The following is a 13,102-nucleotide window of genomic DNA, read 5'->3' on the forward strand; positions in this document are numbered from 1 at the left end:
TACGAACAAAAGTAAGAGAAATTTAGGATAAGAATACGAACATGTTCTTGCATGAGGCCCATTGTTTCTAAAGATAAACTTAGTCTAAAGCTGAAAGACAGCAGGTGATCCTTCAAGGCTTTTATATATGCTCAGTTTTTGTTCTTCTGACTCGGCTCATGTTCGTTGCTACAGTCTTTAGCTGATTGTGATCTAAATACACGCATGAACTCTCAGTCTGGCCCCCCTCGTATCCTAAATGCTTTGCAGTCTGAACATTTTTCTGTCCCAGTCCTCGATGTAGGACGTCCTGTTGACCTGATGTGACCACATACAGGCAGCACGAGCGTCTCAGGATGAAAATACATCAGATGTTTATTAGAAAACAAAAGACTGTAATTGAGAAGTCACTGGCTCGAATCCCTTCATTGCTATGACAACAACTGGGTGGAAAAGGTGAAGCTTCCACACCTGCCTCCACCCTCATTTGTCCCAGTCTGGACCCCGCATCTGTTCCCCCTCCCACCTTAGAGAGTAGCCTCCAGTTCCACACATGTGGAGCTATTATTGAGAAGCTGCTCTGGTCAGTTTCAATGTTTCTTTAGAAATTTTCTAGCTAAAAAAAACTCTAGACACTAACCGATAGAGAACACACACTTATTTTAATCAAAGCTACTCACGTTAAGATAGAGTTGATCGGCCCAGTGTCCGATGACCCTGTACTCTGCCTGGGAGCTGTTGTTAATCTGATACTGGAAGATGTCGTAGCGTCCAGGAGCGTCTCCATTCTCGTTAAAGGTCACCGGAGTCGCGGCGCTTCCTGCAGACACCAAACATCCTCAGTCACTGACTTGAACAAAGAAACAACAGAAGGTAAACAAGATTTCTTTTTAAATCATAAATTGTCTTTTTTTTCATGGCATTTTTCTATTTTTTTGTCCACTCATCGCAGTTTTGTCATTGATTTATCAACCACCATCATATTTACTAAATCACCCATCTAAAGAAAAGTTTGTCTGTTTATTTTACCCTTAAATAATTTAAATTAAATCATTTGGTTTGGTGTCAGGAAAAGTGAGAGGATGTTCTTGCTATTATTGTCTTTCTGAAGCAGATATTTCAAATCTCTTCTTATGTCTCTGCTGAAAGAAGAGTTCAGGAACAGTAAACCAACATCAGTTCTGTTTTGTCACTAAATTCTATCTTCAGCCATTAGATTGCAACTAGATTCTAAATACAGGCTTGAATTAACCCAATGCACATTGAAACTATCTTCATTTAAAGCAGGTTTGGAGGTGGTTTGGACCGTTTCCTCTTCATACGGTTGGTTGGTAGTCTGAGCACAATCTGAGCTGAGCTGTGGGACAAAACTGACCACAAGCAGCAGAACCAACATCTCGGGGTTAAAGAAAAATTTCACTCATTTATCAGCTGATTAAAGGTTAATAAACAACCATCCTAAGTATAATTAAGTTAACCTATTTTTATTTTTTATTCTGTTTTCTGTTTATTAAAGTCATCAGTTTTAACAGGAATTTATTAGTTAATGTGGATAATAAAACGTTGTATGAATGAGTTTTTTTATGATTTAAAGTTTGTTGACTGCCTGCTGTGGTCACTCTTTTTGTGTAATGTGCAACAATTTGAGCAGCATCACTGTATTCATTTAATGAAGCACATCTTTGATGTTAAATTAAAAACACAGGTGCATAAATTATTGCAGTAAGATCTCCTTACGTGGAGCTCCGTAAGTCAGTAATCATAAATATATTTTTAGATAATTAAATCATCAAGTAATAACTCTTTAAAATGATACTGTCGTGGAAATATTCCACCTGGCAGAAATAGGGGAATAAACAAAGTGAAATTGTGTGGTCTGGTCTTTAGATAATTTCATAGAAGTGCATACATGCGAGAAAGGTGAATGAAAATGACAGAGTCAATCAGGCAGCTCTGTCAAGTTTGCACTCAACATGGAAATGGATATATACATGGGTAAAATAGTAAGTATTGAACACGTCACCATTTTTCTCAGTAAATATATTACTAGAGGTGCTAATGACATGAAATTTTCACCAGTTGTTGGTAACAACCCAAGTGATCCATAYATACAAAGAAATCAAACCATAAATGTCCAGAAATGAAGTTATTTGTAATAATGTGGAATGGCACAGGGRAAAAGTATTGAACATATGAAGAAAGGAGGTGTAAAAAGGCATGGAAGCCAAGACACCAGCTGAACTCTCTCAGTAATTAGAAAGCAAGCCTGCCCCTTGTCAGTGCAAGTTAATATCAGCTGGTTCAGTCCCAAATGATGGCCAGGTATCACACAAGAACCATCTGATGATGGGTAAAAGTAAAGAGCTCTCTCAAGACCTTCACAACCTTATTGTTGCAAAGCATAATGATGGCATCGGTTACAGAAGAATGTCTAAACTTCTGAAGGTTCCAGTGAGCACTGTTGGGGCCATAATTCAGAAGTGGAAAGAACATTATTTCACCATAAACCGACAACGACCAGGTGCTCCTCACAAGATTTCTGAAAGAGGAGTGAAAAGAATTATCAGAAGAGTTGTCCAAGAGCCAAGGACCACTTGTGGAGAGCTTCAGAAAGACCTGGAATTAGCAGGTACGTTTGTTTCAAAGAAAACAATAAGTAATGCACTGAACCACCATGGCCTGTATGCACGCTCACCACGCAAGACTCCACTGCTGAAGAAACAGCATGTTGAAGCTCCTTTAAAGTTTGCTGCACAACATTTAAACAAGCCTGTGTAATACTGGGAGAATATAGTCTGGTCAGATGAGACCAACATTGAACTGTTTGGATGCCAGAATACACATCATGTTTGGAGGTCAAATGGCACTGCACATCAGCCCAAAAACACCATACCAACAGTGAAGTTTGGAGGTGGGAACATCATGGTGTGGGGCTGTTTTTCAGCATATGGTACTGGCAAACTTCAAATAATTGAAGGAAGGATGAGTGGAAAAATGTACAGAGACATTCTTGATAAAAATCTGCTTCCATCTACCAGGATGATGAAGATGAAACGTGGCTGGACATTTCAGCAAGACAATGAGCCCAAACACAAAGCCAAGGAAACTCTCAGTTGGTTTCAGAGAAAGAAACTAAAGCTGCTGGAATGGCCCAGCCAATCACCTGACCTGAATCCAACAGAAAATCTATGGAAAGAACTAAAGATCAGAGTTCATAGAAGAGGTCCACAAAACCTTCAAGATTTGAAGACTGTTTGTGGAAGAATGGGCCAAAATCACACCTGAGCAATGCATGCCACTAGTTTCTCCATACAGGAGGCGTCTTAAAGCTGTCATTGACAACAAAGGCTTTTGTACAAAGTATTAGATAAATTTCAGTAAGTGTGTTCAATACTTTTTCCCCTGTGCCATTCCACATTATTACAAATAACTTCATTTCTGGACATTTATGGTTTGATTTCTTTGTATGGATCACTTGGGTTGTTACCGACATCTGGTGAAAATTTCATGTCATTAGCACCTCTAGTAATATATTTACTGAGAAAAATGGTGACGTGTTCAATACTTATTTTACCTGCTGTATAAACATCCGGTGTAGTTTGTAGGCAGCCAATCACAGGATGACAAATGTTAACAGAGAACCAATGACAAAGCGACAACTGGTACTGAGCACTTCCGAATAAGAGTAAGGTTACAGACATCAGGGAATCATGAGAAACAGATTATATAATGGCAGTTATCAAACAGATACAGAACAGGACATGTCAAGGTAATATGCAGTTAGGGACATCATATGATATTCTTCCATCACAATCCCTCCTCTTGACTATTCGTTAATCAATAAAAACATGGAAGAAACAATTGTAAACCCATAAGTAACCATAACTGCATCAACGCCAATGTAAAAGGAACAAGCGCAAGGTAAAACAGTGCAAACAGACTCAATAAGTCAAACGTGTCAAAATTTAAAGAACTCAAGTGTCCAAAATTCAACAAGGTATCACAACACAAGTTCTGCCTCCCAGCAAATTAGCTGACATTTACCACCTATGTGCCATCAGAATCTTATCTTGGATGAAGTGTTAACTTAATAACAACAAGTTGTCAATAAATGAACCCTAAGTAATGCAAATAAATGCAAGGTAAGTTGAAGAAATGCAGAAGGCATTTACTTCCAGCAAAGAGATTGAACAAGTTCAAATAGCAAAGGACAATTGAAGACCTACAATACAAAGAGCTCTAAAGGTAGTTTCAGCAAACAACACAGTTCAAATGTCTGAATGTGTTGTCATTAGAGAAACATTATCACAGCTGCTGATGTCCTGTTTGTTGCTCACTGACAGTTCATCAGTGTGATGTAGATACAGTAAATGACTTTCAATCGTAAAATGTGCTTTGGGACAAATTACCACCAAATTTTAACAGAAGCGTCAGAGCTGACCACCTGCAGCAAAGTCTCCCAAACAACCAATATAAATGGTGATGCGTTCACTGACTTGGTTTGTTAACTCACAAGAGTGCTGCATTCACTGACTTGGTTTGTTAACACTGCAGTGCTGCATTCAATGACTTGGTTTGTTAACACTGCAGTGCTGCATTCACTGACTTGGTTTACCACACTGCAGTGCTGCATTCACTGTCTTGGTTTGTTAACACTGCAGTGCNAGTGCTGCATTCACTGTCTTGGTTTGTTAACACTGCAGTGCTGCATTCACTGACTTGGTTTAACACACTGCAGTGCTGCGTTCACTGACTGGTTTGTTAACACACTGCAGTGCTGCGTTCACTGACTGGTTTGTTAACACACTGCAGTGCTGCGTTCACTGACTGGTTTGTTAACACACTGCGGTGCTGCGTTCACTGACTGGTTTGCTAACACACTGCAGTGCTGCGTTCTCTGACTGGTTTGCTAACACACTGCAGTGCTGCATTCAGTGACTTGGTTTGTTAACACTGCAGTGCTGCATTCACTGACTGGTTTGCTAACACACTGCGGTGCTGCGTTCACTGACTGGTTTGCTAACACACTGCACTGCTGTCATTCCTGCAGGGCAAACTTAACATTGGTATTCAGGCTCTTGAACTTGAGGCTCATCAGTCTGTTGAACGCAGAGGAAGACGGCAGACTTGAGCTAAAGGGCAAAAACAACCTCAGCAACAAGAGAAAATAAAATAGATTCAAAATGAAGTGAGTGGGCGTCGGCTTGATCCTATCTTGTCCCGGTTTCCTTCTCTGGCTTGAATAAAAACACAGCAGCATAGATATTAAATCACTACAGCTCGCCTCAGGGTGGGGAATCACTCTGAACAACCACCAACTCCTCCTCTTCCTCTTATTCAACTTTTCCAATGTACTTCACTTCAGAATGTAGTTTGGCTAAATAATATTTCAAATCCACATTACATCCAAACATGAGGACCAGGATACAATCATCCATGCTGTGTCTTCTTCATGACCACCATACACAAACCAGTCACTCAACAGAAGAAAAAAAAAACAGATGTTGCACTGCCACCAGTGAAAGTTTCATTTTATCACATTTCAACCCATTCTCACGCAGAAAGATGGCAGAGCAGATTTCCATCCTGCTAATGGAGAAAAATGCAGCTGAAGGACATTGAAATGCAGAAATGTGACACAGAACCAAACGTTAGGAGACCTGTTGGCATGTTGGTGAGAATTCACCGCATGAATAATTCAAACATCTAAACCGCTATGAAGTTCAGCAGGAGTTTCTTTAATCCATGTGGTTTGAAAACTGAACTGATTTGGCTACACATCTGCACACAAACACATACGGGAGAATCAGGAATAATTGCCACCTCAACGAAGAAGCTTTACGTTTGGGCGAGAAGATAAAGATCCAGGGGGGTAGCTGAGAGTACTTAATGTCCTTCAAGCATCTGATTTCTTTCTTTTAAATTTGGTCATGCAACCCCCACTTTAAAAATAGCCGGGCTATTCCTTTCTTACGCAGCTCCCTCAAGCCGTTTTTCATGTGATGTTACACGAGCGGCACATCTTCATGAGAACAGAGGGAATCGTTTTTAAAAGGTTATAAAAGCATCATTCGTGCTCGCAGCATGAAATGATCAGCCTGAGGTGAAGTTGTCTCATGCTCCTGCTTGCAGGACAGGTTCTGTGTGATGGACAGGATCTGATGGCACCCTGCTCGTGTCCAGGACTCCCAGTGCAGGAATAAAAACTAATTCAGAAAGAAATAGGTGGACGTGGACCATTTTAGACAAAACGGGCCGCGTGATCTGAACGGGCCCGTCCAGCCAGACTGGTTTCTCTTCAAAAAGGGTGAGAAATAAAAAAGTGTTGCGTGTAACTAAAATTTTATTTATCATTTCTATTGCACCTTTCATAGAGATACATTCACAAGGTGCTGTACAATCATCAACAGCATAAAAAAATAAAAACAATAACAAGCACGAAAAGTGATGTTAAAAAACAACAATAAAACATCAGTGGAGCGACACCGATACAGAAACTTCCATCCCATAAACAGGTCAGCACTAAACCAAAGGGGAACTGTGATAAGAGGCAGGCTCTAAGCCCAAACTGCATCCAACAAAACCTAGATTACCTGAATGCTTGCTTATAAAACAAAGTTTTAAGGCCCTTCTTAAAGAGTCAATATGGTTGAGAAAATGTTAAGAAAAGGGGAGGGCTTTCCAGAGGCTGGGGGCCGTAAAAGAAAATGCCCGGTCACCACGGGTCTTATAAGGCTTATGAGTCCTGTATTAACACTGACTCTTATGCTGCGTTCACACCAAACGCAATTTCAGCTTCAAAATCGCAGCCAACGCTGAAGTTGGTCGCTCGTGCACTTTGAGGTCAGACGCAGGACAGCTCTTGAAGCGCTGCACGGCGACAGCCTCCCCGCCCCTCCCTCCTCTGTCGRGCTCTGTTTAATGTCGGACGAGGAAGTGGCTTTGCTTTATTTACAGAGAGCAAGAGCATGTCACGTTCATCAGATAATTAATTCATAATTAATTCACCAGATAATTCAGAGAAGAGGCTCACAGCTCGCTTTCAGAACTATTTTTCCAGTCTGATGAGTCGCTGCCACGCATTGGTGAGGATATCTCCTGTCAGGACACCGACTGCAGGCACTCGATTTCAGCTAAAGAGCTCCTCTCCGTCTGTTTCAGGTTAGTGGACATCATTCAGTAAACTGTCCCGTCAGGAAATATGTCACTCCGTCACACAGTGGAGTCTCTCTGATTGGTTAATGCAGCACGTCGAGCTGCAAAAGTTCAGATTTTCTAACTTCAGCGATTTTGCGCCTCAGCGCGTCGAACGCTCAGTTCGTTCAAATCGTTCAAATTGCGCTGCTCTAATCGTGCTTGAGGCGCCGCAAAACTTCCCGACGCTGATTGAAGCGCGTCCACCATAGACTTTTTATGTAAACCTGAGGCTCCTGATGCTGAAATCGCGTTCGGTGTGAACGCACCATTAGCCACTACAGCATCAAATTTTACGTCAGTGAAGAAATTTATCGTAATTGCAGATTAGTACTGATGTTAGAAGCATAATTAGGGTTTCCTTTTTATAATATTTTTATAACGTTTGATCTATTATGTGTTAATTGATATAGAGTAGTTACATGTCCGAATCATAAACAACACATAAGTGAACCATATGATAACATTAGGTTGAGTTTATTGGATGAATGCCTGTGATTCAGCCGTAGGTCAGTAGGGGGCGAACTCAGGCATCTTGACTTCAGTCGTACTGAACACGTATTTTTCTTACATCAGTATTTGTACAAATGTACCTAATTTTAGACATTTTAATGTTAAAGGACCGTGTAAAGTAAAATGTAACATTTTCTTTTTTAAACATTATAAATGTCATAAATGGATTGTTGTAAATGAGAACGAATTCTCTCAACTGTAGATATTTGAATAGTGGAGATATGATTCTGTTTCTGTAACAAGGTATCTGTGTTTCAGGATTTTTTGGGCGTGTCTTAAAGGGCAGCCCCGTGATGTCACACAGCTGCCTTCAGTATAACCTCACCCCCTGTTGTTCTAATGGAAAAGAAAACAAACATTGTTTCCTTGGTTACAGGAATGTTCAGGGTCATGGGCGTGGTTTAAGCTCCTACAGTGGACACGCCCCCAGTTTTCCAGACCCCAGCTAACTGATATTTTTTCATTACTTTTAACACATAATTTTATAAGGTTAACAGTGATTTTAATTGTTCAAACTTGGTTGATTGATTTTTAACACATATTTCTGTGTGACAACCTCAGAACACACATTTATTTTTACTTTACACTGTGTTTAAGGGTCTGCTGTAGGTCAGTAGTCAGAGTCACTCATAATCCTGACGCTGTAAGTTGGATCAGGAACGTCAGATCATCAAATCTTTCATGCCAGTTTGCTCTCTGTGGAAACTCCTGAAGACAGGGACAGACAAACAAACATGCTAACAGTTAGCTATGGCAGCCATAATGAATCGGGTTGGTTTCAAAAGTGAATCAACTGTAATCTCCACTCATGACATCATTATTCCCTATCTGCATACTCTTCAGTGTGACATTTAGTGATATTCCATTTAATTTTTCATGGTTTCATCCAAACATTTCCCAGCATAAGATGATCGGAATGTACGTGTTTACTTGTGTATAATACGATCTCATGTACAATACGATCCCCCCTTTTTTGATCTTAAAAAGCATAAAAAATTTAATCCTCAAACTACCTCCAATTTCATACAGACTTCAAGATTTTTCAGCCTTTGCAGTCTTTATACCAGGGTGCCCAAACATTTTCCCTGAAAGGGCCAAAATTAAAATCAATCTGAGGGCCGCGGGCCAAATGCAATAATATAAGAAATGCTTAATCCATCCATCCATTTTCTGTATACGCTTCTTCCTTTTTTCAGGGTTGCGTGGGTCACTGGTGCCCATATCCAGCAGTCACAGTGTGAGGGGCGGGGTACACCCTGGACAGGTCACAAGTCCATCACAGGGCCACACACAGAGACAAACGAGACAAACAACCATTCACTCTCTCACTCACACCTAGGGACAATTTAGAGTNGGGCCACACACAGAGACAAACGAGACAAACAACCATTCACTCTCTCACTCACACCTAGGGACAATTTAGAGTTATCAATTAACCTGACAGTCAAGTTTTTGGTCTGTGGGAGGAAGCCGGAGTACCCGGAGAGAACCCACACATGCACGGAGAGAACATGCAAACTCTACCCAGAAAGGTCCCCGGACCGAGATTTGAACCAGTGACCTTCTTGCTGAGAGGCATCAGCTCTACCAACTGAGCCACCGTGCCACCGAAATGCTTAATATTTAATATTATTTTTTTATGATTAAGCTAGCAGCCAGTGTGGTTGCCCACATTCTTTAGTTTTTTTTTTTTCAGCCCATGGACATGAAGAAAATTCAACAAATGCTCAGGCAGCAAAGGCTCATGGGACTTTTCATAATTTAAAATTTGAGCATTTGTGGTCTTATGAGGTGTGTAAATCTATATGGGCTTAAATCTAATCTGAATGTCTCTTGTAGTTACTTGTATTTTATATTGAATCTTAACATAATTACAATCTAATAACCAGGGAAACTGCTGGTGGGTCAAATCAAATGGCTCGGCGGGCCAATTTTGGCCTGCGGGCCCCACTTTGGACACCTCTGCTTTATACATATCAGTAAAATGATCATTGGACTGTTCATTTTATTTTAACAACATATGTACTAAAAGGTATTTTGACAACAAATATATATCAGCTGTAGCAGCATCATATGAATTCTGGCATTTTACACATGGTCCACCAGGAGGCGCCAACACAAAAGTCAGCGACTTCACATGAGATTTGGACCATCTTCTGGGGGAAAAGCAGATTACTTCCTACTCGCGAGCGCCCCCTGTGGTGGGGAAACTTTTTTCAGGGATACAAACWTTTTCAGAACACCGGTAGACGGCAGCCATTACAGACGAACATGTGTTTGTTGTTGTTCGAGGAGCGACCCAGTCACACGCTAATGTCTTTAGTTTATTATCATTACTAAGCTGTAGGAATATTTTCCCCCTCTTTTTTTCACATCATGTCACTGCCTGGATCTGTTATTATCTCGCTCTGAAGCACAGAGGAGTGTCGGGGTAAGTTTGTTTCAACTGCTTTTAACGACGCGGTCTCATTTCCAGACTCAATAATTTTGTGAATGAAGCCGATATTTTCAGTTAAAATACATAAGTAAAAATATTTATCCGAGTATAGTACTACCCCCTACTTTATGGATGATTTTATGGATTTAATTTTACGAATTATACTTGAATAAATACGGTAAATGGCGGGAGATATGTATTCCTTCAAAAAAGGTTAGACTTTTAACAACAAATGTTTTATTCTCTCAAAACTTCATGGAGTCAGTCAGTTCAGTTCTGTATAAATCAGCAACACTTCTCCATTAGTATCAGCGCTCATGTCTTTCATCACCTGCTGCTCGTCCTCACACTTAAAGAACAGGATCTGACTACAGAAGTCTCATGCAGGGACTTGTCTCACAGTGAGCGCAAACATTAGCCAAGTGTCTCAGTTAGCCTCTAAAAATAAGCACATGAGCGAGGAGCGCACGGCTCAGTTGGCAATTAGCCCAGTGGCGGCCACCACCACAGAGCACCGCTTCACTCTGCATTTTGCATAAAAGGATTTATGAGTAACCCCGCTGTCCTGTGTTTGGAGAAGTGAAGCATGAAAAAACAGAGAAGCGGCTCGGGTTTGAATGAAGTCACAACTGAGGTTCAACCATCCGTGGTGTTCACACTTTCACAGAGGAAAGCCCCGAAACGCTGAGCGACACGAGTGTCTCTGAGTGCACCGAGGTTTTATTAGGCATCAGCTCAATCAGCCACAAAGCACACATGAGCCACACGCCGCCGAGCCAGGGTTCAGTGGTGATGCAAGTGTGCTGCTGCAGAGCCCAGCGCCTGCTGATAAACGCATTATTAACACAGTCATCAGTTCAGCCGGGTTCAGGTTGACCAGCAGCTGACGAGAAGATAAGAAGGAAACACTTACACCATGAATTATTGTAATGGGCAGATTTATGTTTCAAACAGAAAACTTTCATTATGAATCCAACAGGAGGAGACAAACACCAAGTCAGGTTGGAGTTAAATCTCTGATTTTATAAAAGGCTAGAGACAGACAAGAAAAAAAAGAAAAATAACTGAACTCATCAGTTCAGGATTCAGTTTAAGTTCTACTGTGAACTCAGCAGACTCCTCATACAAAACCTTACAAACATTCACCATAAACATAAAACTTAACAATACTTTTATTGTCAATCCAAGATGGCTGCCACACAGCAAAAAATGTCCACCTAACCAAGTTTTAAAATCTTATATGCAGCCAAAAAGTCTTTTTGATCTTGTTTTGAGACTGATTTACCAAGCAAGAACTGATTGTGTAAGAATAATCATCTTGTTTTCAGAATGTGTAAGATTATTTGTTTTGTTCGCCTAAAAATTTGACTCAAATCAAGTAAAACTTTCTGCCAATGGAGTAAGAAAATTTTACTTGGTAAGATTCTTGAAATACTTAATTTGACTCAGTTTTTTCTTATTTCAAGAATCTTACCAAGTAAAATTTTCTTACTCCATTAGCAGAAAATTTTGACTTAATTTGAGTCAAATTTTCAGATTAACAAGACAAATAATCTTACACATCCTGAAAACAAGATTATTATTCTTACACAATCAGTTCTTGTTTAGTAAATCAGTCTCAAAACAAGATCAAAAAGACTTTTTGGCTGATATAAGATTTTAAAACTTGGTAAGATGGACAGTTTTTGCAGTGCACAACTGATCAGCCTTAACCTACACAAAAACTAAAACTCAGTGGATTTATAGATACTGAGCTAAACTTTGCTGTGGTATTCAGATTTACTAGCTGGAAAGAAAAAAGTGTCAGCTTGTAGGGAAAATGACAAAAATTTAAAGGCTTCTGCTAAAAAACTATGATTTTGAGGTCACCACTAAAAAAAACTTTAAATTTGTCTTAAAATATTTTATTTAAATAACCCAGAGATAAGGTATTTATTTATTCATTTTTGACAAAATGCAATTGTTGCATTCTAATATTTATATCATGCTATAATGTCATTCCCTAATTAAAAACATACCCAGCGTGTTGCTTTGACTCATGTTTAAGAAACAATGAAAATATTGAAACCCCCTTAAAGTTTGACCAAAGCAGTAAGATGAACTCTGAAAGGAAAAGCTGTGGATGATCTGCACTCCTTCAGTGAATAATAAGTATTTGAGTAATTTTTCAGATCAATACAGTTTAAGCAGTTCTTCTGGCACACAGGTCCTCAGAGGTGCAGTATTTTTTCATCTAATATTTTAGGTTCTGAGCTCTTCCTGTTCGGTTTGTACCTACATGTTCATCACTGACGTCTTTCTGTCTGTGACACGTTTTTTTCTTTCTTTCTGCCCTCATTTGCATGAATTCACTGAGCAAAAGAACAAATTGTTTAATGTTCAAAAACCCACAAAGTGCAGCCTCTGAGTGAGCACAGATTTACTGTTTCAGCCCTGCGGGGGAACTTCACCACTGATTCAATGTTTAATGTCTCTCCTCCTCCTGCAGAAATAACATCCATCAGCAGAGAGAGACGAGTGCCTGAGAGCTCCACACATCAGCCACAAAACCCCCTCCGTCTCTTCTCCCCCCACTTTCACTCCGCAGCCCGGGTCTCTCATGCTAAGCAGGTCGATGAGGAAATGATTCCGATTCAGAGAGGTGGCAGGTGAGAGGGGCGGGGTGGGGTTCACAATTAACTCTGAAGTAAAACGAGCAGAGAGAAGCAGAAATGTGTTCTATGGCTTTATTTAAAACCAAAAGTTACAACAAGTTCAGATACAGAGGATAATAAACACTTACTGTTTTATATTTAGTCAGATTTGTTTTTTGTTTGGTTTTTTCCCAAACCTTCTACCAATGAAACCATTTCATAGAACCTACTGGTACCAAACATTTCAGTGTCTTACTGATAAACTAAACATAGTATCTAGTTATGGTCTTAATGTAAATCTCTCTCTCTCTCTCTCTCTCTCTCTCTCTCTCTCTCTCTCTCTCTC

The 13,102-nt window shown here is 40.1% G+C and overlaps 1 protein-coding gene across 1 annotated transcript in view; it reads right to left on the bottom strand.

The window, feature by feature from the left end:
• Positions 1-13,102, bottom strand: part of LOC106525874 (metabotropic glutamate receptor 8) — a 180,298-nt gene that overhangs the window by 30,344 nt on the left and 136,852 nt on the right. The window contains exon 8 of the mRNA XM_014020246.1: positions 660-799. Coding sequence (XP_013875700.1) covers positions 660-799 — 140 coding nt within the window. The remainder of the gene's footprint in view (positions 1-659; positions 800-13,102) is intronic.

This window comes from Austrofundulus limnaeus, unplaced genomic scaffold (assembly GCF_001266775.1).
Source record: "Austrofundulus limnaeus strain Quisiro unplaced genomic scaffold, Austrofundulus_limnaeus-1.0 Scaffold245, whole genome shotgun sequence".
Classification (NCBI taxonomy): Eukaryota; Metazoa; Chordata; class Actinopteri; order Cyprinodontiformes; family Rivulidae; genus Austrofundulus; species Austrofundulus limnaeus.